The sequence below is a fragment of the Syzygium oleosum genome, unplaced genomic scaffold (assembly GCF_021117445.2).
Source record: "Syzygium oleosum isolate NSW1041296 unplaced genomic scaffold, Sole_v2.1 Sole_v2.14, whole genome shotgun sequence".
Lineage (NCBI taxonomy): Eukaryota > Viridiplantae > Streptophyta > Magnoliopsida > Myrtales > Myrtaceae > Syzygium > Syzygium oleosum.
In genome coordinates, this window is record NW_026607498.1 from 8,078,962 (window position 1) to 8,106,725 (window position 27,764).

Below are 27,764 nucleotides of genomic sequence, written 5' to 3' on the forward strand. Positions count from 1 at the left end.
GACGGCATATTTTGGATTGTTGATGTTACACTTTAGGGATCACTTGAGCAGTTTGACCTTTTTCCACTATCTTTTCAAAGAAAAAGAAAAGAAGCCCAGCCGTGTTTTTACCTTTCTTCACGGTTTCCCTCCTCCTGCACTTCACCTTAGCAAGAGAATAAAAGAACAGGGAGCTCGGGGGTGATGGGGGAACAAGATCGTGTCTCACAGGCAGGTGATCAAAGCAAAAATCGGAGCTCTTCTAGAAGCTGAGCTGGAGAAGGCTAACGGAATTGGTTTTAGATTCCTTAGAGATAACAGCTATGGGGAAGAAGAGAATCAGTTGGACTCTGAGAGAGAGAGAGAGTTGGCCGAAGAAGAGAGAGCTCGCGGAAGAGAGTTCAGAGGGAGAGAAAGTGAGGTTGAGGCTCCACTGAGAGAGGAAGAAGAAAGAGTTCTTTGCCATTGATGATTAGTCGGAAGCTTCGCCGGTGTTTGCTGTTGTCCGTCGGTCCTAGACGATCATCGCATTTCGATCACCGGTCATCGTCTTGCTCGTGATTCATTTCTGCTGCCGCTATCATCACATTGTCGACGATTTCCGATATCGCCGTTTCTGTCATTGCCGATTTCTCCTCACCGTCGTCGATCGCCATTCTGCAACTCACGAATCAGGTAAAATCATCTCCTCTAGTCTTCTGTTGCCTCTTGTTTTCTGTAGATGGGTAGCCGAAAGTCCAATTCTCTGGATAGGATTAAACGGAGCAGAACTGACCATACATGAGACTGATAGAGCGTCATACATTCATCTGATTCGAGCACGATTGCGAGTTTGCATCAGAAGTGGTTACAATCCACTCGTTCACCTTTTGCATAACATATGTTTGACAAAATGCTCGAGTGAAAGCCTGAAACCGATTTCGTAAAATTGATTCGTAGAATTTTCGTTTTATACTCTATTTGTTCTTAAATGGTCAGATTGATACTGAATCCGTGTTTTTCCTTTGATTTTGTGGCATATTCGTCCTTTGTTCGAGTCGGCCATTGATGGAAACTTCGACGGAGATCCATTCCACTTTTGCTGGAGCGATGCCCGCGGTTAGAGGCCGATTCAGTTAGTCCATCTCTTACGATTTGATTTGCATATATGTTTCCTACGTGCGATTGAGTTTCAGTTTACGTGATTTTTGAGTTTGAGAATTTCTCGCCGGAGTTAGTCCGACGATGTAGAAACCGTCGGCCAACTAGTGGCCGGTGGTTATTGGCCGGCCGTGGTTATTGACGTCGACGATTGAAGGTTGAGGTCGACGGTGTTATGGAGTTCGCCGGAAGAATTGTTCTCAGTGAAGGCGTGAGGAAAGTGAGATTTCGGTGAAGAAGACGATGCAGAGGGGAAGACCAAAAGGAAAATTAAAAAAAAGTTTAAAAAAATTTAAAAATAAAAAAGAAATAAAAAAAATATAAAATGGGGATAAAAAAGGGAAATAAATCAAAGTCGGGTCAGATCTGGTTAATCGGGTCAGATTTGAGGTTGGGCTAGAATCTGGGCCGAACAAGGAATAGGGACTTAAAAAGTTTAAATAGAAAGTGGGCTGAATTCGAATTGGGCCTAATGAATAAAAATTGAAATTTGTTAATTTGGGCTGTAGTCACATTGAGCCCAAGAGCTTGCTCGAGTTGACCCAACCCGGGCCCTCTGGATCCGGGTCAGACCGGCTAATTGGACCGGGTTCCTTGACCCGGTCCGAAGTCCTTTTTCCCGATATAAAAAAATTCAGAAAATTCAGAAAAATAAAAAATGTGAGAAAAGCTAAAAATGTAGAATTCTCTTGGCTTAGGGCTTTAATAAACACTTTAGGTTTGAATAATATTTGATCCCAAAATTGAATAAGCCTTTAGGGCTTTACCTTAGGGATTTTTTATTGTTTTTTTTAGAGACGATGCTAGGTTGCTGTTTGTGCACTTTCATTTTGATTTCATTTGATTGCGCGCTTTTAATTCATTGATTGTTGTTTTCCCCTTTTAGAATGGTTAGGATGCAAATTCAAAATTCTCGACTAGTAAAAGACAGCCGTGATATTTTGGTTAGCAAATAGTTAAGTTTAGGTACCGAAAGGGCATTAGTTGAAAAATTAATGTAATCAAGTCCCCGATCCCTAAAAATCTCTAGTTGCGTATGTTTTCGAGATAACACTCTCGCATCTCGATTAGGGTTTCTAGCCGACCCTTAATCGTAACTAGTGATGACTCTTATCGAATAAATATATTTAAACAACTAATATTGCGCGAGGTATGGACTTGGGGGAAGTGAACTGTAATAGGCCTAAGGTTGGGGGTGGGCATGGTTTGGGTAGTATGTGTTTTGAGTCTGATGAGCAAAATAGGTCTGTTGTGTTGGTGGGGGAGGGATAATTTGAGGATTGTATCTTTCTCGACATGTGGCAACTTTGTGACCCGGGCAACGGCACAGCTGGCAGAACAACACATTTGAACGACGGCCACGATTAGTTGGAGGTTGATGGGGTGCCAGTGAGGTGGGAATTGGGAGAATTCCATTGTGCTGTCTTGGATTGTACCCCGAGGAGTTTCGGGAAGATTGTGAAAACTGGTTCTGGCAACTTTGAAACGAAGGAAAACTCCTTTTTCATTTTATCTTTTATTTTCCTCCTTCGATACGTAGCTGTAATAAAATTGCAAAATGCATAAAAAAAAAAGGTTATTTCAGATTTAGGACTTATGCTTCAGTTAACATAATAATTAAAAAATTATTAAAAATTTCAAGTGTTTCAAATTAAATAAGAGTTTATATGAGAATTCCGAAAATTCTAGAAAAAGCTAAAATATAAAAGTAATTGTATTGTTCACTCTTCGCAATATTCATAAAATGATTAAAATAAATTGGTTTACAATATATAGAAATCGGGGCCTAATTCCAAAAAAAAACACCAACTTTAGGTTGAGGGATAATTCTAGCCCGAACTTTTTTTTGTTCCATAAAAAAGCACAAACTTTAGGTCGAGGGACAATTCTAGCCCGAACTTTTTTTTGTCCCGTAAAAAAGCACAAACTTTAGGTTGAGTGACAATTCCAGCCCCAATTTTTTTTTTTGTCTCATTAAAAATCACCAACTTTCATCATGATCCCAAATCTGGCCCCCTGTTGACTTTCACCATTGTTTGAGAAAGAAGGTTATGGTGATGAGCTTGGCGAATCTCGTCCATGGCGTCTGTCGACAAGCAGTGGTCAGTTTTAGATTACGTTTAGCCAGAGAGATTCAATTTGGAGATATTTTTGACTTGTCAGTGAACTGAAGAAGATGAACAGTTTTACCGTTATTCTTCAAATTGTGGCAAGCCACATGGATTTATTGCTAATGTAAAATAGTCGAGTTAGATAATCAATGGTTCTAAGTCAATGGAGGCCGGATTTGGGATTTAAGTCAAAGTTAGTGCTTTTTTATGAGACAAAAAAAAGTTGGGGCCAGAATTGTCCCTCGACCTAAAGTTAGTGTTTTTTTACGGGACAAAAAATGGTTCGGGCCAAAATTGTTCCTTGACCTAAAGTTGGTGCTTTTTTATGAGACAAAAGAAAGTTCAGGCTAGAATTGTCCCTAGACTTAAAGTTGGTGCTTTTTTTTGGAATTAACCCTAGAAATCGGCACGCAAGATGTGACATATTTTTGCACAGCTTTATAAATTTTAATACTTTTCCTTTTCAAAATAGCAGAGGACAAGTGATGATAAAACTTAAAAGTTGATTGGAAAAATTATCCAATCCTGTTTCTTCCTTTTCCATTTATGTAAACTCTCTTGACATTTCCAAAGTGGCAAATATTGACTCACATGAAAAGAAATAAAAACTCAAATTAGTTAAAAAAGTTCCTGAATTTATTACATATTGGTATTGTCACATGCTTTCATTTGAGATTTGTGCCTTTTTAACAAAAACTATTTCCTATCAGAGTTGTTAATGGCTTGATTTGCATTGGAAAGATGTGAAGAAAAGGAAGTTTCATTTGGTGAGAAAAGCACCCATGGTCACCCCCCAGCCTTTCCAGTTTTAACACCAAAAAGTAGACAATACATATCACACGAAATGCGGTACTCTTTCCGGTTTTCACACCAAAAAGAAAATGTGCCACACAGAACAACAGGTCCGGATTACATTGATCAGCACACAAACAATTTACAATTCAGCACAGGGAGAGCAAACAACTGTCTATCCAACAATGGCTTGTGGAAGTTCAATCACACCATCAGATACAAATGCATATAAGGCGGGAAATAGTCCAACAATACTTTCAATACTAATTGTACTCGTAGACTTGGGACTCCAGCCTCAGGTCCTGTTTCCACCATTCGCGAATACTGTGCGCCTTCATGAACTCCAGCGGCGGATCTAAATTGATTGTTAGATTTGCCGACGGGATGAGGTGCAAAGGCTCTGCCTGCTTCCCCTTCTTCTTGCTCTTGAATATCGATCCCGAAGAATGATGACTAGCAACCCTCTGGATAGCTCCTGCTCCCTTCTTTTGCATCCAGTCTCGGTGCTCAAAATAGCCAATGTATCCCGAGCAGATGTAATCTTCTGCGTTGACAAACAGCTGAGGAACCCAAGGGGACAAAGCCGCAAAAGAATCGGCGGATTGATTCAGCTGTTGCAGAGACTTCTTAGCTAACGCCCCTAAAGCACTGGCCGTGCTGTTGAGTATCTGGATACCCCGCTTCCATTTCTTGTTCTTGATCTTCTCGATTGGGGCAGATAAATAAGGCGGATTGAAGAGGAAAGACTCGAGATACGATCCGTCTTTGGCCATGTTCTTTCCAGCTTGCAGAGCAATGGCAGACCCCAGGGAGTGGCCAGCTAACCAGACCCTAGAATCGCCCGCGGTTGCAACCGTGTTTCGTACCTCCTGCATGGCAGTCTTGAAACGAGAGGTGGAGTGGAGCCCTTGCTGGATCAATTTAAAATCCAGCATAATATCTTGCAAGACTGATCCTATATTGAGCAAGGTGCCTCGGAAGGCGACCACGAAATGTGGTCCATCTGCTGAGTGGTTAAGCTTATACTTGAAGATGGCACCGAAGATAGAAGAGTCGGCCTTATCTACGACTTTGCGCTGCAACTGAAAATTGAAAAATTCCCACCAACGAGGAGCAAGAGCCTGGGAACCTTCACGTTCCTCCTGGCGGTCCCGCTCTAAGACATAGACAGATTCAACCAAACAAGCAGCAACCGATCTCCGATGATCTGCATTATTCCTATGTTAGAAGTCCAAGAAATGTTAGTTTCGTCAATATGTTTGCTGATAAGAAACTCTGTAGCTGGACTAAGCTAAATGCTCATGTCATCGTTTCATGCCAAAAGAAAAGGAAACTCGAGAGCCAAACATCAGATTTGAGAGAAGTTTAAAATGCTTATATTTTCAAAAAAGCTTCTCATGCGCTCTGAACTTGGTGCAGAACGAAAAGTTGGCACTCCACACATGCTGCTTCTGTCCAAAAACTTCGAACTGGGTGTCTCCATGAATTGATAGAGTATTACATGGTAACCATGGAGGACGAAGTTACAATATGTGGTGCATGTGCAGGCAAATCAACACTTAGTGATAACAGCTTATGACATATTAAAGGTCACATATCTAGCAAAAACTCCTCATTTTCGGCATACTATCGAGCAAAACTCTACGATGAAGAAATCGGATATATGCGTCCCCCAGCTTAAATGAATTGCAAGGGGGAGACAAGCGACCATGGCGCATTAGGGAAGTTCATCTGTTAAGAACACAAATTAACTACAGAAGTAGATGGAAATTACCCCTTAGATGGACCTTCTTAATCGGTTTTTTTACCAAGTATAAACCCCGCTAGGCCATGTTAAGTTATGGAAAAGTTGAACAGCTAGGACAGTGCTTAGTTTTGCATATTCAAAAAGTCCAGTACGACACAATAATTAGTCATCGCCATATAATTGAGACAAAGGTGAAGGAAACTCTCTGGGCATTTTGATAAGACACGATGGAAACTTAAAAGGCATGACTTGGCCTTTTGTTCAATGAGGAAAGAGAATACGAGGGGTCTTACCAGTCAACCTGAGTAAGGTCTGAGGGCCCTGAAAGGTCAAAACTTCCCCTCTTAGAGGCCATAATCCCACAGGTTCAATTAAAACTTCTCCTTTGTATCTCTGAAAGCTGCTCAGAAATGAACATTCGATATGGCAGTTAGTAAATAACAATGGCTAGTGTCGTGTGCATAACTGCACATCCATATTCGTACTCGACTCCCTCCGCTATAATTAAATCTGTGTACTATAAGAATGATCAACCATATATCTTTTTCAACACATACAACTAATATAGGCTGCCTCATGAAGTTTTAAGTTCCATCCAATTATTATGCGTCAGGGACCTTCTTTTTCTTCAGTAGTCTTGCAAAGTTCGGGGAGAAAAGTAATCTGTTGCGACACTAATAATTTGGACTGTCGAAGCATGAGCTTTAAGGTCGACATGTCCACACCAGTAGATCCAGTCACTAAAAGAGTACCTACAAAGATGTTCGGGAGGGAGTTGAGCTGGCGCAAATGATTCGGAATAATCTTCCCTGTTCATATTATGTCTTATTCTACATCCTATCGACTTTCACTTTTTTGATTCCGTTAAAAAAAAGAACTTCCACTTTTTCTCCTTTCCCTATTTGGTAGTCTGTTCGACAATTTTGTTACGACTTAAAAGTTGAAAAAAAAATTTCTTCCAAAGTGTCTTTTCAGATTTTTGTTGCATAATAATCTGTCACCATCCAAGGAGAACTTGCACTGGATTGTTCACAATGACATCCAATTCAATCCAAACAATCTCACAATCAATATCCACATGGCAATGTAACAATAGATAAAATTCAATCAAATGGACAGAAACAGGTCATGAGAGGTGGACCGATTAAGCTTGCATTTTTCTAACTAGGCTTAAGTTGATACAGATTTTTTATTAGACATATCTGCACCCTTTTCCCAGATGGATTGCTGGGTTGTAGGTCAAACTGGATTTTGTTTAGCAATGGCCATGTGTCCCGAGATAATCCCATTTTTTAAACATTGGAAATGTGGTTTTGAACATTGGTCTCGTCTTTTGTGCCTTGTAATATAGTGATAACCAAGCAGGTAGAAAGAGATCCCAATGAAAGAGGAAGACAAACAAAGTATGATGACATCCAAATTCAAGACAAATCCAGCATACCATATCTTTTTCCATCAAAAGTAATACACATCTCTTCATTGGCTTATGCAAACTTTTTTTACTCTCAAATTCAACCCACAGTGTGCTTCTTATTGTTATCTTATTGTTGCCACATCAACCAAGCACAACGCAAACCAGAAAACACGCATAGACACACCTGAAGAAGGCACATGGCCACTCAAACAGGCACGCAAACACACGTCGCCTGAATTCTACTCTTCCTTTTATTTATCATTATTCTTCCCTTACACAACCCACTTGGACGAATTCGTCAGGTCGAATAATCAAATAGCATAGTTAAAAATACCAATTAAAAGTTACAGATAATTTTTTATTTACATTTATTTATATATTCTTTATACTTACCTCCTTTTTTTGTTTCTATATAAAATATATAATTCTCTTTATTACTATTATTATTACTATTATTTTTTCTTATTAAATAAAATAGCAATAAAAAATATTTATTGGGGTTGTTACTATATAAATTAAATAAACCAAGCAGGCCTTTTATGAAACAGATCTTTTAGATCTCTTTCTCTCTTTTTTTTCTTTTTTACGATTCCCCAAATCGAAATATCATAATCTTTCTTCCTATTCGCATGTGCCATGAAAACCCATATGAATTTGAGCAAAATTACCGAACGTTTGACCTCTATTGCAGCTTGCTACTGTAACTGTCTCATCTAAAAAAAAGGGCACAAACATACGCAAAAGAAAAAGGACTAAACGAACCTCGTCCATTGCAATTTACTTAAAACATCCACAACATGAATCATCACACCCATGACAATTTGACAGAGTGAAGTTCACTCCTCTCGCTTTTTGACGTCAAAATCGGTCGTCAGGAATCAGAACTTCAACGTCGCCAAGGCAGAATCACAGCCTCAACACGTACACACAAAAGAGAAAGGATCCACGGACAGGACACAGATGTAAGCCCAAATCAGAGAAACAAAGAAGCAGCATTACCTCAAAGAATCATGCAGAGAACGGATCCGATGAGGTGGGAGAAAGAGTAGTCAGTGTTAGATCCAGAACTCTGATTTGCTCGTCGCGACACACTTTGTCTCGTCTTTGTTTCGTCTTCGTCAAACCAAAGTCTTTCTTTCAGGAATATTTTACTAGGACCCGAGGAAACCCCGTTGTTTGACATGTCTCCGTTGACAAGTCGCGAATGCGACGGCCACAAAGGGGCAGAACGTCGTGTTATAAAATCATGAAGAATGCTTATTGGCTTTTGACTTACTTTTTTTGTTCAGTACAAATTATAAAGCCAATTTTGCAGCTTTTCTTGTTGTTCTTCCCCATTTCTTTCTCGCGTCATTGGAGGTAAAGAGAGCAAAGTCAACTTGAGTATCCAGAAATGTTGTTCATATAGAAATAGGTTTTGCAATACCTTTCTGGATTAGATTAGGTCATAATTGGTTCGTTATTTTCTGGTTTATGTAAGTAAGATGAGTATTGGACGGGGTCATTACACATCCAATCGCAATTGCTTTTTTTACGTGTTAAATTATGCCTCGAATTTGAGGTCACGAACAAACTAGAAAAGCTCCAATGGTTGATGGGATTTGGTGCGTGAAAATAGGAAATATATTCCTATTACTCTTCTTCAGAGAAATCACATAAGGAAGTTTTCTTATTAAGTTTGATCGGCCAACTTTCATTGTTGGGGCTCACATTTTTAATATAATATATGTTAGTTTGTGGAGTCCAGCAAATGTGTCAGAAAAGAAGTGAATTATATTAGGAAAGTTGTTGCTCCTTCGTCTTCTTTGGGGCACAAGGGTTTTGACCGTAAAAAGAGTATATATGTATATGTATTCTTTGTGGAGTCCAGCAAGTGTGATAGTTAATGTTCTTACAAAAGATTACGGGTGAGCGGTTCCCGGTCCGGTCCGGTTCCAAGGTGGAACCGGGAACCGGACCGAGAGAACCGGTTCCCAATTTTGAGAACCGCGGACCGAACCGATTGGTTCTAGGACCGGGAACCGGACGGGACCATCGGTCCGGTCCGGTCCAATAGAACCGGTTACTTAGAGTTTAGGATTTTTTTTTGTCAAACACTTAAGGTTTGGTTCACATTTTGCTAATTTTTGTCAATAAATTTATGTCAATGAAGTCCACTTAGGGTTTAATTCACATTTTACTATTTTTTATCAATGAATTTATGATAATGAAGTTCACTTAGAGTTTAGTTCACATTTTATTAATTTTTTTAAAGAAAAAAATAACAAAAATATATATTAAATAGTCGGTCCGGTCCGGTCGGTCCGGTCCAGTCCGGTTCCCCGTTGGAACCGGGAACCGGACCGCCTTTAAAACCGGTTCCGCTTTTAGGAACCGGGAACCGGACCGATAGTCCCGAGAACCGGACCAAACTCGTCAGTCCGGTCCGGTCCGGTCCGGTCCCAATTTGGACGGTCCAAGTTGCTCACCCCTACACGAGATGCCACATTACATGAATTTGAACTAATGGCATCGAAGTGAGGTAGGATTCTAATGAACCGGTCTTCACCGTCGTTTGGTAAAGCTCGGAAGTGATAAGTTATATCTTAAACAAAATTAGAACAATTACAGAGATAATAGAAAAATTAACACACGAATTTACCTAGATTCACCATAGAATAGGGTTACGTCTTACAAAACGATTCTACTATGATATTTAAGTTTTACAACCACAACCACTCATTACAATGATCTCTCATACGAGTATAATATATAGGACTTAAAATGGGTCCAAAGTTCAAGGCTATCCGAATCTCTTTAATTTTATAATAAATGGGTAAGCAAACCCTGCTAGCCCATGTTAAGTTATGGAAAAGTTGAACAGCTAGGACAATGCCTAGTTTTGCACATTCAAAAAGTCCAGTATGACAGTAATTAGTCATCGCCAAATAATTGAGACAAAGGTGAAGGATACTCTCTGGGAATTTTGATAAGACATGATGGAAACTTAAAATGTATGACTTGAGCCTTTTGTTCAGTGAGGAAAGAGAATCCAAAGGTCTTACCAATCAACACAAGGTACAAGGGCCTTGAAAGGTCAAATCTTTTACTCTTAGAGACCATAATCCTACATATTCAATTAAGACTTCTTCCTTGTATCCTTGAAAGCTGCTCATAAATGAACATATATATTGCGGTTAGTAAATGACAATGGACATCCATATTTGTACCCTTCACCGTAATTAAATCTATGTATTATAAGGATTAACTGCGTATCTTTTTCAACACATACAAGTATTTTAAGCTGCCTCATGAAGTTTTAAGTTCCATCCAATTACTATGCTTTAGGGACCTTCTTTTTCTTCAATAGTCACTAAAGAGTACCTACAAAGTTTGGGAGGGAGTTGAGCTAAGCCCAAATGATTCTGAATATTCTTCCCTCTTCAGGTTATGCCTTAATCTGCATCCTATCAACTTCCACTTATACCAAAAATAAGATCGAGCAGATTATTATGCAGCAAAGATTCTGAAAAGACACCGGGGAAGAGTATATTTTTTTGCGACTTTTAGGTCGTAACAAAATGCTGGAGTAGATTACCAAATAGGAAAAGGAGAAAAAAAGTGAAAGTTTGATTATATAAAAGATCGTCACCATCCCCAAGCTATGATTCTTTGTGAAGAAAATTCAAAATAGTCTGAGGAGATAACTTGCACTGGATTGTTCACAATGACATCCAGTTCATTCCAAACAATCGCACAATCAAATTGCACATGCGCACTCAAACAGGCACGCAAACGCACATCGCGTCAATTCTACTCTTCCTTTTATTTTTCATTATTCTGCAATTATATAATCTACATGAACGAATTCGTTAGAACGATAATTGAATAGCATACGTAAAAATATCGGTATTTCATTGATTTAAAAGCAAAAGTGCATACCATTTATATTTATATTTATTTATATATTGATTTATAATTATTTTCTTTTTTTGTTTCTATATAAATTCTAAATGATTCTCTTCCTCATCTAAAAAAAAAGGGCATGAACATACGCAAAAACCTGAACTATTCACAATAATTCAATGAACTTGACCAAAAAATGGGAGTGCAATAACTTTTTTACGGTGATCACTTGAGTGCTAAAAATTTGAAAAATTGATTACTCAAGTGCTATCGGCTATTTGCATCACCGGAAAATCAGACGTGGATGCCAGTCGTCTTACGTGGCATTGCTAATGCTAACGTAGACAATTAATTAAAAAAAAATCCACGTCGGAATGGAAACTTAATAAAAAAATCCATGTAGGATGATTTGCTAGAAATGGCACTCAAAGAATTGATTTTACTCCAATGTGATACTTAAGTGAGCGAAAAAAAAAATTTTATAACACTCAAGTAAGAGTCGTATGAAAGTTATGGTACTCCAGCTGTTCTTATCCTTATAAGATTGTCACCATCCCCAAGCTATGATTCTTCATGAAGAAAATTCATAGTACTCCAAGGAGAGAACTTGCACTGGATTGTTCGGATTGCTCATAATGACAACCAATTCATTCCAAACAATCTCACAATCAATTAAAATGGACAGAAACTGGTCATGAGAGGTGGACCGGTTAAGCTTGAGTTTTTTTATAACTTAGGCTTAAGATGATGCAGATTTTTTTATTAGACATATCTTCACCCTTTTCCCAGATGGATTGCTGGGTCGCAGGTCAAATTGGATTTTATTTAGCAATGACTATGTGTCCCGAGATATTCCCATTTTTTGAACCTTTGAAATGTGGTTTTGAACATTGGTCTCGTCTTTTGTACCTTGTACTATAGTGATAGCCAAGCAGGTAGAAAGAGATCCCATGAAGAAGGGCAGAATAGGACAAACAAAGTGTGATGACATCCAAATTCAAAACAAATCCAGCATACCATATCTTTTTCCATCAAAAGTAATGCGCATCTCTTCGTTGGCTTATACAAACTTTTATACTTTCAAATTCAACCCAAAGTTTGCTTCTTTTTGTTCTCTTATTGTTGCCACATTAAACAAGCACAACGCACACCAGAAAACACACAGAGACAGACCTGAAAAAGGTACATGCCACCTCAAACAGGCACGCAAACACACATACTGAGGACGTACGCCATCTCGTGTGGGTCGAAAACTGATATGAATTTGAGCAAAGTTACCAGACGTTTGACCTCTATTGCAGCTTACTAATATAGCTGCCTCATCTCAAAAAGGGCACATAAGCGAAACCTGACCTATCCACAATAATTCTATGAAAAACCCACTAAAAGATTGACGAGGTTCTGCACAACTACTCCACTTTCCGCCAGAGAGAGCAATTCCTTAACATGCAGTGACATATGCAAAACCCCCCAAAAGAAAAATGACTAACCGAACCTCGTCCGTTGCAATTACTTGACATCCAACAACATGAAACATCACGCCCATGGCATTTCGACAAAGTTCATTCCTTTCACTTTTTGACCTCAAATTCGATCATCAGGGATCGGAACTTCAATGTCCCACAGGGCAAAACGACAACCTCAACACGTAACACAAAGAGAAAGGGCCTGCGGATACAAATGTAACCCAGATTAGAAACAAGAAGCGTACCTGAAACGGATCTGATGAGGTGCGAGAAAGAGTCACAGGTAGATCCAGAACTCACCTTTGCTCGTTGCGACAAACTTTGATCTTCTTCTTCTTCTTCTTTCTTCTTTTTTTTTTTTTGTTTTAAGTTGAAGACAAACTATGGTCTTCAAACGGAAGTCTTCCCTGAAGTTGCAGGGATGTTGACCTACGACGACTACGCGAGAGCGAAAGGCAAAGGTTCTGAGAAGCGCCGTCGGTTGACATGTCTCTGTTAGTGGCAAGTAGTTGAATGCAACGGTCATAACGGGGCGGAACGTCTTACAAGTTTTTTTTTTTTTTTTGGTTGTCCGTGAGAGGGAAAAGGCGAAAACAAAAACAGAAAGAAGAAAAGAAAAGAAGAGAAAAAGAAAAAAAAAATTAAAGAAGGAAAAGAGAAGAAAAGAAAAAAAAAAGAAAAAAAAGAAAACAATATTAATAAAAATTTTGAAAAAATATTAAAAATTATTTACATCAATGCCGGCTGTGTCACGTATGATTATCATTGTTCGAAAAATGCGTTATAACTTGCTACTAAAGGAGTTCGTAATAAGTTGAAACGCTAAGGCATTTTATTAAGCTTCGAATAAGACAAGAAATAGACAATTTTGTCCCGTGAAATTATTCTATATTTAATTGCTTGCGTTTGCATTATCAAATCATGAAAAATGCTCATTGACTTTTGAATTAGTCTTTTGTTCAGTACAAATTATAAAGACGATGTTGCCACCCTTCTTGTTATTTTTCCCTATTTCTTGCTTGCGTCATTGGAAGTAACAGAAAGCAAGCTCAACTTGAGTTTGCAAAAATGCTATTTCTAGATTGGATTAGGTCAAAATCGGTTGGTTATCTTCTGGAATATGTAAGTAAGGTGAGTATTGGACGGCGTCATTACACATCCAATTGCAATTATTGCTTCACCTGCTAATGATCTTGTAATAATCGAACAATTCAGTTTTCGAACGATACAAATTGATGTATCATTGCACGCATTACAGACGGAAGGAACACCTATACATGTATATCGTCCTTCAGTGTGAAGAAATAATGTCTTCAACGCCAGACCAACAACTGCGTCGACCACAGATACCTTCCATTAATATGTGATTGGCCGCGACGACAAAAGTATAATTGATCCCATATTTAATTACTCCTGTGAAAAGAGAAGCTTTGGAAGCGAGCAATACGTTTTTTGGTGAGACAGCACTCATGGTCCCCCAACCTTTCTTTAAGTTATAAACTAGATCTGACTTATGCTGTAAAACGGTGGGTTTAGCATCATGACAATTCCATAAAGGTGTTGAAGACTTCGTGTACTCACAACCACAAACAAGGTGGCATTGCTTCAAACTCCAAACTGAAAAATGACAAGAGGACCCTCTCTCTCTCTCTCTCTCTCTCTCTCTCTCTCTCTCTCTCTCTCTCTCTCTCTCTCATATAACAAACTTAAAACCCACCTTTCACTTTCAATCTGACGGTGTATTTGGGATTGTTCATGTACTCTTTAGGGATCACTTGAGCAGCTTGACCATTTTCCATTATTGGTGGGCTAAACTGTGTCCTCAGTTCAGAAGCCGAAGTTAGAGGAAACCCAATACGAATGCAATACTCTTTCCAGTTTTGACATCAAAAAGAGAATGTGCCACAGAACTCAATCTGGCATCTCTACAGCAGGTCCGGATTATATTGATCTGCAGACAAACAACACAGCAAAGGGAGAGCAAACAACCGCCTATCCAATGCCTAGTGGAAGTTCAATCACACCATCAGATACAAATGCATGCACAACATGAAATAGTCCAATAATGCCACCAATACTAACTGTATAAGTAAACTTTGGACTGCAGCTTCAGGTCGTGTTTCCACCATTGGTGAATGCCATGCGCCCTCTTGAACTCCAGCGACGGATTTAAATTGATTGTTAGATTTGCGGACGGGATGAGGTGCAAAGGCTCTGCCTGCTTCCCTATCGCGCTCATGAACAGCGATCCCAAAGAATGCTGAGTAGCTAACTTCTCAATAGCTCCCGCTCCGATCTCTTGCATATTGTTTCGGTGCTCGAAATAGCCAATGTATTCCGAGCAGACGTTATCGGCTGCATTGACATAGAGTTGAGGGACCCAAGCGGACAAAGCCGTAAAAAAATTGGCGGATTGATTCCTGAGTTGCGGAGCCTTCATGGCTAACGTGAGCCCTGCCGTGATCACGCTGTTGGCGAAGCGAATACCGTGCTTCACTTTCTTGTTCTTGATCTTCTCGATCGGGGCAGACACATAAGGCGGATTGAAGAGGAAAGACTTGAGAAACGATCCCGTTTTGGCCATGTTCTTTCCAGCTAGCAGAGCAATGGCAGACCCCAGGGAGTGGCCAGCTAACCAGACCCTAGAATCGCCGGCGGTCGCAACCATGTTTCGTACCGCCTGCATGGCAGTCTCAAATCGAGATGTGGAGTGGAGCCCATGCTGGATCAAGTGAAGATCCAGCTTAATATCTCGAGAGACTGATTCTTTCTTGGTTATGGTGCCTCGGAAGGCGACCACGAAATGCGGTCCATCTGCTGAGTGGTTACTTGAGGATGATGGAGGCTTATACTCGAAGATGGCACCGAAGATAGACAAGTCGACATTATCTACGAGTTTGCGCAGCAACCGGAAGTTAAAAAATTCCCACCAAGGAGGAGCAAGAGCCTGGGGACCTTCACGTTTCTCCTGGCGGTCCCGCTCTAAGATATAGACACCTTGAACCAAACAAGCAGCAACCGACCTCCGATGATGTGCATTATTCCTATGTTAGAAGTCCAAGAAACGTTATTTTCGTCAATATTTTTGCTAATAATAAACTCTGTAGCTAGACTAAGCTAAATGCTCATATCATCATTTTATGCGAAAAGAAAAAGAAACTTGAGAGCCAAACAATAAATTTGAGAGAAGTTTAAAATGCCATATTTTCGAAAAAGCTTCTCATGCAGTCTGAACTTGGTGCAGAACGAAAAGTTGGCACCCCACACATGCTGTTTCTGTCCAAAACTACGAACTAGATGTGTTATGAACCAATAGAGTATTCCATGGCAATCGTGGAGGACAAAGTTACGGTATGTGGTGCATGTGCGGGCAAATCAACACTCAGCGATAACAGCCTATGAGATATAAAGGTCACATGTCTAGCCAAACTCTTCCTTTTTGGCTCAGTATCTAGCAAAACTCTATGATGAAGTAATTGGAGATATGTGTCCCCCAGCTAAAATGAATTCCAAGGGAAGACAAGTGCCCGTAGCACATTAGGGAAGTTCGTCTGTTAAGAACACAAATTAAATACAGAAGTAGATGGAAGTTACACCATTTATGCACATTCTTAGTCGGTTTTTTCTCTTACTATAAACCCCGCTAGTCCATGTTAAGTTATGGAAAAGTTGAACAGCTAGAACAGTGCTTAGTTTTGCATGTTCAAAAAATCCAGTATGACGCAGTAATTAGCCATCGCCAAATAATTGAGACAAAAGTGAAGGAAACTCTCTGGGTATTTTGATAAGACATGACGGAAACTTAAAAAGTATGACTCGGAGCTTCTTTTCAATGAGGAAAAAGAATCTGAACGTCTTACCAGTCAACGCGAGTAAGGTACAAGGGCCCTGAAAGGTCAAAACTTTCCCTCTCAGAGGCCATAATCCCAGAGGTTCATTTAAGACTTCTTCTTTGTATCCCTGAAAACTGCTCACAATTGAACATTCCATATGGCAGTTAGTAAATGGGAATGGCTAGTGACGTGTGCATAACTGCACATCCATATTTGTACTTGACTCCCTTCACCGTAATTAAATCTATGTACTATAAGGATCAACTGTGTATCCTTTTTAACATATACAACTATTTCAAGCTGCCTCATATCTGACCAAAAAAAAAAGCTGCCTCATGAAGTTTTAGTTCCGTCCAACTATTATGCATCGGGGACCTTCTTTTTCTTCAATATTCATGTAAAGTTCAGGGAGAAAAGTAATCTGCTGAAACACTAATAATTTGGGCTGTCGAAGTATGAGCTTAATGGTCAACGTGTCCAGACTAGTAGATCCAGTGACCAAAAGAGTACCTACAAAGAGGTTCAAGAGGGAGTTGAGCTGGCCCAAATGATTCTGAATAATCTTCCCTCTGCAGATTGTGCCTTAATCTACATCCTATCAACTTCCACTTATCCCAAAAAGATCGAGCAGATTATTATGCCACAAAAATCCGAAAAGACACTGACAAAGAATATTTTGTTGCAACTTTTAAGTCGTATCAAAATGGTCAAACAGATTACCGAATAGGAAAAGGAGAAATGGTGGAAGTTTGATTCTATAAAAGATCGTCACCATCCCCAAGCTATGATACTCCACAAAGAAAATTCAAAATACTCCAAGGAGAGAACTTGCACTGGATTTCCAACCAAAAAAAGAGAAGAACTTGCACTAGATTGCTCATAAAGACATCCAATTCATTCCAAACAATCTCACAATCAATATGCACACGACAAGGTAACAATAGATGGGTTCAATTAAATTGACAGAAACAGGTCATGAGAAGTGGACCGATTAAGCTTGAGTTTTTCTAACTTAGCTTAAGTTGATACAGTTTTTTTATTAGACATATCTGCACCCTTTTCCCAGATGGATTGCCGGGTCGCAGGTCAAACTGGATTTTGTTTAGCAATGACCATGTGTCCCGAGATATTCCCAAATTTAAACATTGGAAATGTGGTTTGGACATTGGTCTCGTCTTTTGTACCTTGTAATATAGTGATAGCCAAGCAGATGGATTGCTGGGTCGCAGGTCAAACTGGATTTTGTTTAGCAATGACCATGTGTCCAAAGATATTCCCAAATTTAAACATTGGAAATGTGGTTTTGGACATTGGTCTCGTCTTTTGTACCTTGTAATATAGTGATAGCCAAGCAGGTAGAAAGAGATACCAATGAAAAAGGCATAATAGGATAAACAAATTGTGATGACATCCAATTCAAAACAAATCCAGCATACCATATCTTTTTACATCAAAAGTAATGCACATCTCTTCATTGGCTTATACAAACTTTTTTACTTTCAAATTCAACCCAGTGTGCTTCTTATTGTTTCCACATCAAATAAGCACAACGCACACCATAAAACACACATAGACAGACCCGAAAAATGATACATGCGCACTCAAACAGGCACGCAAGCACACACATACTGTCGACGCCATCGCGTGTGCATTGAAAACCGATACGAATTTGAGCAAAATTACCAAACGTTTGACCTCTATTGCAGCATACTAATATAATTGCCTCATCTCAAAAAGGGCATAAACATACGCGAAAGATGACCTATTCACAACAATTCAATGAAAAAACCCACTAAAAGATTAACGAGGTTCTGCACAACCACTCCACTATCAGCCAGAGAGAGAGAGAGAGAGAGAGAGAGAAATTCCTCGACCTGCAGTGACATATGCAAAACCCCACAAAAGAAAAAGGACTGACCGGACCTCGTCCATTTGCAATTACTGAACATCCACAATACGAAACATCGCGCCCGTGGGCATTTTGACAAAGTCCATTCCTTTCACTTTTCGACCTCAAAATCGATCGTCAGCAATCGGAACTTCAATGTCGCCGAGGCAAAATCACAATCTCAACACGTACACAAATGCAAACCCAAATCAGAGAAACGAAGAAGCATACCTCAAGAAATCACGCAGAGACCGGATCTGATGAGAGGCGCGAGAAAGAGTCACGGGTGGTAGATCCAGAACTCAGATTCTGTCGCCTCTCTTTGTCAAACGAAAGTCTTCCTCGCGGGGATGTTCTCCCAACGGGAGAGCGAGAGGCGAGGATCTGAGAAAACGCCGTCGTTTGACGTCTCCGTGGGCAAGTCGTTGAATGCAACGGGCCACGTTTTCAACTTGATTAGTTTTAATGCATTTTGCCAAACTCTGACTGAGACAGGAATAGACAAATTATTTTTTTTGTTTCAGTACAAATTCTAAAGGCAATTCTCCAGCTTTTCTTATTATTTTTCCCCATTTCTTTATTGCGAGAGCAAAATTAACTTGAGTATCCAAAAATGTCGTTCATATAGAGTACGTTTTGCGATATTTTCTCGGTTGGATTGGGTCATAATTGGTTGGTCATTTTCTGATTTGTGTGAGCAAAGGTGAATACTAATGGGGGGTCACCACGCATCCAATTGCAATTGCACTAATCAAACAATTCAGTCTGTCGGATGATACAAATTGACGTGTCCTTGCACGCATTACAGAGGGAAGGAAAACCAAAACCGATACATGTATATCGTCATTCACTGTGAAAAATGAATGTCTTCAGCGCCAGACCAACAGCCGCGTCGATCAGGTGCTCATTCTTCAACAGATATCCTCCATCAATGTGATTGGCAGCGACGACAAAAGCAGAACTGATCCCATATTAAATTACTCGAGCGAAAAAGAGAAGCTTTGGAAGTGAGCAATGCAGTTTTCACTTGGACCAGGCAACAGCGTCGATTTCAGTTTGAGCACTCCTGTACAACTCGAGTCTCTTTGAAAGAGCACTACGTCGCTCCATGACCGCTGGATCCTCATTCAATAACGATGATAGACGCTTTTGCTGCACAGGATTTTTAGATTCAGTATAATAATGACTCGATGAAAAAGAACCATCAGGAGAAATCGTCTCATTCTCACCTCCATTGCACCAAGTTCAGTGAAGAAACGGTCGAGGAGGCTTCGTTTGGCCTCCCTTACTTGACAGTGCACGATGGATTTAGGAATGGAGTGGCGCAGGGTTGCACAGACCATATTGACGTAAGACAGAACTGTCGATCCTGTTTTACATTTTGTGAAAAGGAACTTCGACAATCAGTACCAGGTAACTTATTAACTTAGACCGATCGTCATAGTTTCGCCATAAATGATTGACAAATAGGAATTCCACATATCTCACCTATCCGCCTGAGATATGAATCATTGTATCTGTCGAATAGTGAATGTGTGGGGTTGCCACCCTTCTCGACATCTTGAGGGAGCTTCCGGAAAAAGTCAACAGTTAGGTAACTACATTCCATGTCGACCAGCTTAAGTGTTGCTTTCTTGCTCTCTTCCCTCATTCTCTCGAGCGAATCACAAGCAGCGTTAGTGACTTCCACTCTGAGACCAGGATACTGCTTTAGCTCCTGGAGTAGAAGAATATATACCAAGTGTTAGCCAGACTGCCCGTTTTATATGTTAAGAGGTTTATGTGATGCGTACAAATTAAAGAGAAATAACAATAGAAATTAAAATTGGGCTCTAAAAAAGCAAGAATTGCGCATGAAGTTATTATTAACCCTTTAAAACAACATGATGCTCAAAATGCAAATTAAATTCGGTGCGTAGAGACCAATAAGCATGCGCCAGAAATTATTAGAACAACCAGGGAATCTAATTGGGAAAGCAAACATCATCCAACTTTAAAAGCAGTTCTCAAGAAGTTGTTTCCTAAACCCAATTTTTTCATCTTTTTCCTTCTTAAGGTTGAAAATTGAAGTTTTAACTTCAAACAATCGAGACATAAATGCTCCCAGGTACCTCTCATCCATAGGAACAATTCTGAAGAAAGAACCCCAAAGAACATACTAATAACCAATCACAACCCAGAATATTCAAGATGCTTGAGACCCAACTTGAATTATGATCGTTCCCATTAGGAATGTAGAAAACAGGGTGGCAGATTCTATGATAATAGCGGACCCTTCAGAAGGAATACCTGATAAAGTAATTAAGTTCATTAATATCTCGTTTGCACCAATGAAACACTATCTCTATCCCTCGATATTAGGAATGTATCAAAATTCGATGATGCTTTGTTGTTCTCAACTTTAGCAAAGCTCTCTTTATCCTCAGACGACCTATGTGACACCCTCCCAAGTCCCAAAAGGGTTAAAGAGTCCGAAATGCAATACTGGAGTTAAAGATCCATCCCCAATGGTCAATTGACAAGTATTCTCTATCCCCCATGAGGCTGGCTTTGGTCAAATCATATGGTGTTCCAGTTCTTCACAATAGGACATTCAACAATGGAATGCTCGTGTGAGAACATGCTGTATTTGTTTTGAGACTTCGGAAAGGGGCAGCAGTTCTTCATAGAAGCTTTGTGCACTAGGTCCTTCAGTAGAAACCTAAAAGAAATGTAGTTCAGTAGAAAATGTACCAGTGTTTCACTAATAGCCTTGTGCACTAGGTCCTTCAGTAGAGCATGAACCTGAAGAGAAGCAAAAACATAGAAGATCGTATTCATATTCAGTTTTTATAGCAAACAATGATACACACTCATAAGCACCTCCAGTATATAACACAATATCATAGGCAAATAATGAAATAGATCGTTATGATTTTGTCTTGCGAAACTTGAAAACATATAGTAAATTACTCGGCAATCCCAAAAAGTGACACGGAACCATGTGGTGTTTCGGTTACTCCGAAAATTCTAACCAAGTTTCTGATTCACCATCATAAAATCATGTCTAACATAATTCTAATGAACGATAAGCCACGTCAAGTTTTGTACTAGAAGAAAACTGATTGGATTGACGTTCTTCACATTTTGATCACAAGACAAACCGACCAAGACTACCGCATTTCATTACCAATTATTTTATGTAAGCTTCAAGGTGTTAAAGCATACCGCATCAACAGAAGCCTCAGCAGGACCTCTGATAGTTATTAAAGAAGACTCGATCAGACGGCGATATCCTTGTTCAGGAGCTATTAAATGAGGTTGGTATCCATCAGCTTCTGTAATGAGCTTCTTTATATTTTCCATGGAAAGTTGTTTGTCAAATTGCAGCCTCTTAAGAGCGGCAGGGAGCTGATTGTCGAAAACATTGTAAATCTTATCACCTCCAGAGCGCCTGCACAAGAAAATAATATCAACTTTCACTTTCTTCATAACAGATACGCATAAGAAGAAGGTGGTTCGGCCAAGAAGAATGAACCATAATACATACACGCCATCTAGATGCTCCTTGTATATTTGATCAAAAAGACGACATATCTCCATGATTGAATATAACTTTCCCTGCATTTTAGTGAGATCTTCATCAATTATACTTCTTGTAGCATATGAACTTGAGGTGTACAGTCATGCTATTGGCATTCCTTGCCTGAGTGAAAATTGCAACCCGCAAATAGTGTAAAGCTAGCAATGGGATAGTTGGTCTTCATAAAAAGAACCAGTAGAATGCAACTGATAAAATAAGCTAGCATGGGAAATAAATAAGACACATACTCCTGCATCTGAAGCTATAGGCTTGCCGAGACGATTCAATTCAGTCTCAAGCTCAAGAATTGTTTTGTTAATAAGGGATTGGATGCCCGGTATTTTGGCCTTGATTACATTCTCCAAGTGCTGCAATGAACATGATAGAATTAGCACATGAAGTTGAATAAATGGTTGAACAAAGAAATGATCATGATTTTCCAACCTTCGAAAGCGATTTCGCTAAATGCTCAGAACCCATTCTGTGTGCAAGATGCTTGTATTCAGGAGTACCAGAGAAATATTCACGCTCTCTGCGGCGAGCAGCAATCATATCGACATTCTTGTTAATATCAGCTTGGGATCGATTTACTACTCCAATCCAAGGAAACTTAAGTCGATATGATTTCCCTTCTAATATCTAAGAAGCCAAAGAACATCAACCTCAGTAGTTAGAATGCATCAAAACAAGGTGCTCATAATTGCAATAAGAGCACCTAAAATATAAGTCAACATAATCGAGATCTTAAAGCGTGAGGACAGTTATGAATGTTTCAACACCCATTAAAAGATGTCATGCAACTTTATCAGGCTCTGTTTAGTCCTGACTCCTGACAACACTCAGATCAACATTTTGTTGATTCAATGAAAACTAAATACAGTAAACACCAAAATATTCCCCAGTAAGAGTAATTAATACAAGTCATTGTCTTTCAGCAGAAAAGATACAATTAAACTTACATCAACAGCATCTGTTCCCTTATCCATTAGATCAATCTTTGTCAAGACTCCAAATGTCCTCTCCCCTAAACAAAATCATCACAGCGACTTAGTTACTGGAAGAAAATGAATGGAGATGCCAATAGAATGCTGCAAAGATGGAATTTCATATTTGCCCATCCCTGCAAGAGTTACATTTTAGGAGATCTAACAGGAAGACGAGTTTTGGAAAGCACCCATGATATACTCTTAACAAGTCCGAGGACCAGACACAAACATGAAAATTCAATCAGGGAGAGTAGGAAAGTTGTGCAGGGAAAGAACAAAATAGAAATGTTACCTGTAGGATCTACTTCACGAGAGATCTTAATTGCATCAGATGTAGCAAGATCTTGATTTGCAGGTGAAATTGCAAGAATTATACAATTAGGCTGCATAAAGAATCAAGAACTAATAAATTCTTTATTGTCTTCTTGGACAGTTCCGAAGGCAGTCATTGTGATGCGAAAATACTTCTTTTCAAATACCAAAGGGGCCCTTTTAAGACTAAACCAAAGTGAACACTTAACAGGTGCTGCAAAATCTAAGAATTTGGATGCCACCCCTAATGAAAGAAAACAAGAGCTGCAGAAGGCAGCATAAAACTTTCAAACAACAAAATTCACCCTTCTGCTATTCATGAGAGGGCATTTGCTCAAAATTCAACCAGCTATTAGCTCAATAATTCCTTGTGTTTAGCTAACCTGCTAAACCTTCTAGCAATAAAAAAGTATATTCCAAAGTAAATAACGGATGACGTATGATGCACAATACCTTCTCGATGTATGAGCGGACCATGTTCTCAATGTCTTGTACAATGCTGTCCGGTTGGCCCTCTTGTTTTCCAAAACATCAATTGGAAGAGAACAGTTAGTTTATGACGAAAACAGTGTAAGCCATTTATGTTGGCATAAATGAATAAAAGTATATGCAGCGGAACAATAGATGGTGTATGGTTTCTACTATCAGTTCACAGATGAAATTCAGCACAGGAACTGCGATGACTGAATGGACTTGTTGTCTTCTTACAGAAACCACACTTTTCAACTCTAGGTACCATCAAGTTATAGAGAAATCTCAATTCAACCAACAAAAGGAGAAGAAATCTCCAGTGCTGAGATAAGATGTGACTTACCAACAGCAACCTTTGTAAGCCCAGGAAGATCAATCAAAGTCAAGTTGACAACTGCCAAAGATAAATGATACAATAAGCACTCCAAATAGATCATAAAAAGAAAGGCTATAAAACAACAAGACCTGATTTGAGTAAAACAAGTTGTAAGAGATATGTTGTAACAATTGGACAGGAGTAAAACAAGTTGTCAGAGATAATTACAATATGATGTCATAGAAAAATAACAACACTAACTATAATTAGGTGTTTTGCCAAGAAAAGACATACCATTAGGTGAATATATACTAAGATGGATTGGAACACTTGAAATTTGCTTTGAGCGACCAGTCTCTCGATCAGTTTCATCTGCGATCTCCTTTCTCACGGCAGCTGCATAATTTCAATTGACATCAGAGTGCAAGCATCTACAAAAAAAATTTCTTCACCCAAATGAATCTCTTGTTTTGTGTGAGTGTGGGTGTGTGCATGTGTGCATGTGCGTGTGGAAACATGTGTAGAAGTACCAACATTGGGGAAAAAAATGTGTGGAAGTACCAAACTCATGTCTACATGTCTCAATTTGCACCCATAATTCATGATTATGACACCACTCATGCAAATAGCCAGAACTAGTGCAATCAGACTGGTGCAATCAGAAGCATAATACTGTGTAAAATAACACTCTGGGAAACTCGCATCCTGTAGATTCTAATATCCCCATGAACTAATGAGTCAAGTGCAGTGCATGAGAAATGAAGAATGTCTGTATAACCAGGTATCCTGTAGATTCTAATATCCCCATGAACTAGTGAGTCAAGTGCAATGCATGAGAAATGAAGAATGTCTGTATAACCAGGTAACTCCAACCAAACGCATCTGGTTAACCAGCAATATTTAGTTAAAAAATTATCGTGAAGAACACACCAAAATCAGTGAATCTCTTTCGTGGAAGGTGAAGGAATTCAGCATATTCTCTGCTTCCTTCTTCAAGTTTGTGAAGCTGCAAGACAAGAGGACGTCGGGTAACAATACCTGCAAAAATCGTTCACGCATCACTTTTCCAAATTCTGGACTTACGAACAAGTAAAAACCAAAGGTAAGAAAAAGTGCAGGTGCCATTGATTACCAGAGCCACGAGGTAAGAAGTCCTTGCCAACAACACTCTCCAGCACTGATGACTTTCCTGAACTCTGTATGACATCACAAAGCGCATTAGAGGAGATACATGACGCTCAAAATAGCGAAAGAAGATTGCTTTATCATCAAATTTTATGTTTTCTAAGCCTCTGACAACGTCGCAATGGGGGAAAAACGTATCGGGCAACATAGCTCCTACTCCAGACAAGAAGAAATCTTGAGTTAAGGCTCCTACTTCATCGTACGTCATTATTGCAGTCCTAGCCAGCAGTTGACAGAAGCAACGACACAGCAGCGACCAAAGCACACGAGATACACGGACGAGAAAATACCGCGCATCGTTAAACTCGAGTGACAAATCGCCCATCAAACGGCGGAGAAACCGGCTCACCCATCAATTTGAGCTAAGATTAAGCTCCGCATGAAACATTGCTCGCCTGAATTTAACGCATACAAAAAACAAAAAACAAGGGCGAGGAAATACCGCAGATCGCCAAATCACAAGTAACGGAAATCACCAGCGAAAGGGAAAGGCGACTCAATCGGTGAGCTCTGAGCTAAAACGAAGCTCCGTCGCCCAACAGCGGCGACATAGATTCTCCAAAAAAACGAGCGGACGTTTTCACAGAGAGAGAGAGAAAGAGAGAGAGAGAGAGAGAGATCTGGGAGGGGAGACCTGGCCACCGACGACGGCGATGGCGGGGAGGGATTCCCAGAGGGTGGGGAGGGCGCTGGTGTCGCCGTGGTCGCCGAGAGCCGTGCAGGCTCTCTGTATCTTGTTCACCAGCGAGATCAGGTTCTCCATCTCTCACCCCGGGGGGGCTCGCTGAATCGGATCCGGCGGCGGCGAGTGGCGTCGGGCTCAGATCGACCTGGATCCGACCGCTCGCCGGCGACGGACGGACGGACACAGCACTCCGCCGGCGAGATCGAGAGCGCTCGAGAGAGAGAGAGAGAGAGAGAGGTTTTGAGTTTTGAAAGTGTAAGATGAGAAGCTTGAGGGAGTGGGGGGTTGCTTTTGAAGTATTAAATTGGAAGTCGGAGCGGACGGGACGGAGACAGAGGAGAGCGACAAAAGGAAGGAACGGCTAACGACTCCGAAATGGTCAAGTCCCGGTTTAAAAGTCTTTTTTAGGGAGGGAGTAAACCCAAAGTCTCCCTCTTCACACCCCTCGCTTTGTATGCTCCGTAATCCAACACTTCATTCCACATTACTATAACTATAACTATATATATATATTATATATATATATATATAGTTTTATAGTTGTTGAATTTAGTAAATCGAAATTAATTGTGCTCTTCTCCTCTTCTTTTTTTGGGAAAATTTCAAATAAAGACCCGAAGTGCTGTCATTTTCTCAAATAGAGGCCTGAAGTGAACCATGTGTCAAGTAAGAACCTGAAATGCCCTCATTTTCTCAAATAAGGGCCTGAAGTGAACTTTGTCTCAAATAAGGGCCTGAAGTGGCCATCTCAGTCTAAAAAAAGGGCCTCGCCTCATCGGAGTCAAGGGCATTTTCGTCTTTTATTTTTTTTGATTTTTTTTCCTTTTTCAATTTTTTTCCATAAAAAAATAAACTAAAAAATGAAAAAAAAAGCTAAAGTTTAAAAAAAAAAAAAAAACAAGGGGAGGCCACCCCCCACCTATGGCCGCCACCCCGTCGTGGTGGGGCGGCGGCGATGGCCGGCGGGGTCGCCGGCCAGAGGTGAGGGCTACTGGCCCTCGCCAAACCTGGGCGAGGGCGGCGACCCTCGCCCAGATCTGGGAGCCCTCTCCCGGCTCTGGCGAGGGCCAGCCCTGCCCCTTGTTTTTCTTTTTTCTTTTTTATTTTAAACTAATTTAACTAAAATTTATGTTAAAAAAAATTTTGGACGAAAATGCCCTTGATCGGACGGAAAATTTGGCCGATCGGCGAGTCGGCTGGGTGAGGCCTCTATTTGAAACTATTATAACCACTTCATATCCTTATTTGAAAATATAAGTTCGCTTCAGATCCTTATTTGACACAAAGTCCACTTCAAGCCCTTATTTGAGAAAATGAGAGCACTTCGGGTTCTTATTTGAAATTTTCCCTTCTTTTTTTTTCAATTTAACCGTTCTGTTTAAACAGGTGAGAATGCCGATGTCCCGCACGAGTTCGAACTCGATTACAGAAATTTGATGGGCATCGAAAGATTGGAGATCACGAGCGAGCGCGCACAAAGAGGGTTGAATAGAGATGGTTTCGCCGTCTTGTTAGATTCGAAGAAAGAGAGGGCAGAGCATGCTTGTCGATGGCCAAGTCGACGATAAATATAGAAGATGGTGGTTTCGGTAATTCGATCGGAAAAGTGTACTTGTTAGCAGTGTTGAGAAGGATAAGAAAATGCGAGTTTAGGGAGGTGAAAATGCAATTCTTTTATAATTCGGGGTTCGAGGTGCATCATCAACTCAGAGTAGAGAGGGGATAAAATGAAATTTTCTCAAAAAGAAAAAAAAAAAAAAAAAAAAGCAAAACGTGATTCCAAGACTTAATTAAACAAAAAAAAATGCTGTGACAATATTAAACAACGGCTAAAGAACAGAGGACCTGAGTATCATTTCGACATTTTCCAAAAGAAACGCCACAGTAGCTCTCGGGAGATTAGACTAGAGACTCGTATCGGCCGGTTCTATTTGGATCCCACTTCGCGGTTGTATGTGAAGCGAAATCCGACGAGATTTCACACATCCTGAA

General features: G+C 39.9%; 3 protein-coding genes and 1 pseudogene across 3 annotated transcripts; all 4 read right to left on the reverse strand.

The window, feature by feature from the left end:
- Positions 1-18,612, reverse strand: part of LOC115665835 (GDSL esterase/lipase At4g10955-like) — a 33,376-nt pseudogene extending 14,764 nt beyond the window's left edge.
- Positions 4,022-8,297, reverse strand: LOC115688480 (GDSL esterase/lipase At4g10955-like). Its single transcript, XM_056317690.1, has 3 exons — positions 8,183-8,297; positions 6,063-6,169; positions 4,022-5,240 (listed from the first exon to the last, which is right to left on the reverse strand). Exons 2-3 carry the CDS (start codon positions 6,122-6,124, stop codon positions 4,286-4,288), a joined length of 1,017 nt encoding a protein of 338 aa, XP_056173665.1. The 5' UTR covers positions 6,125-6,169; positions 8,183-8,297; the 3' UTR covers positions 4,022-4,285.
- On the reverse strand, positions 14,375-18,626 carry LOC115688517 (GDSL esterase/lipase At4g10955-like). Its single transcript, XM_030614341.2, has 3 exons — positions 18,487-18,626; positions 16,395-16,501; positions 14,375-15,578 (listed from the first exon to the last, which is right to left on the reverse strand). Exons 2-3 carry the CDS (start codon positions 16,454-16,456, stop codon positions 14,612-14,614), a joined length of 1,029 nt encoding a protein of 342 aa, XP_030470201.2. The 5' UTR covers positions 16,457-16,501; positions 18,487-18,626; the 3' UTR covers positions 14,375-14,611.
- Positions 18,627-18,969: 343 nt separating this feature from the next.
- On the reverse strand, positions 18,970-26,065 carry LOC115688513 (dynamin-related protein 5A). Its single transcript, XM_030614339.2, has 16 exons — positions 25,722-26,065; positions 25,035-25,098; positions 24,833-24,940; positions 24,197-24,298; positions 23,930-23,980; positions 23,569-23,630; positions 23,096-23,186; positions 22,777-22,841; positions 22,262-22,456; positions 22,066-22,185; positions 21,785-21,855; positions 21,463-21,688; positions 20,989-21,039; positions 19,744-19,972; positions 19,485-19,624; positions 18,970-19,407 (listed from the first exon to the last, which is right to left on the reverse strand). The coding sequence occupies exons 1-16, from the start codon at positions 25,848-25,850 to the stop codon at positions 19,279-19,281; spliced, it is 1,833 nt and encodes a 610-aa protein (XP_030470199.2). The 5' UTR covers positions 25,851-26,065; the 3' UTR covers positions 18,970-19,278.
- Between the last annotated feature and the right edge of the window lie 1,699 nt (positions 26,066-27,764).

What these genes read in the sequence shown, in the direction of transcription:
- LOC115688480 (XM_056317690.1), bottom strand. Translation starts at nt 6,124, where the DNA reads ATGGCCTCTAAGAGGGGAAGTTTTGACCTTTCAGGGCCCTCAGACCTT. An exon ending in GACCTTACTCAGGTTGACTG is followed by an intron (nt 5,241 to 6,062) that starts GTAAGACCCCTC and finishes CTTCTAACATAG; the next exon opens with GAATAATGCAGATCATCGGA.
- LOC115688517 (XM_030614341.2), bottom strand. Translation starts at nt 16,456, where the DNA reads ATGGCCTCTGAGAGGGAAAGTTTTGACCTTTCAGGGCCCTTGTACCTT. An exon ending in TACCTTACTCGCGTTGACTG is followed by an intron (nt 15,579 to 16,394) that starts GTAAGACGTTCA and finishes CTTCTAACATAG; the next exon opens with GAATAATGCACATCATCGGA.
- LOC115688513 (XM_030614339.2), bottom strand. Translation starts at nt 25,850, where the DNA reads ATGGAGAACCTGATCTCGCTGGTGAACAAGATACAGAGAGCCTGCACG. An exon ending in AGGGAACAGATGCTGTTGAT is followed by an intron (nt 22,457 to 22,776) that starts GTAAGTTTAATT and finishes TTGGCTTCTTAG; the next exon opens with ATATTAGAAGGGAAATCATA. An exon ending in CTATAGCTTCAGATGCAGGA is followed by an intron (nt 21,856 to 22,065) that starts GTATGTGTCTTA and finishes ACTAAAATGCAG; the next exon opens with GGAAAGTTATATTCAATCAT.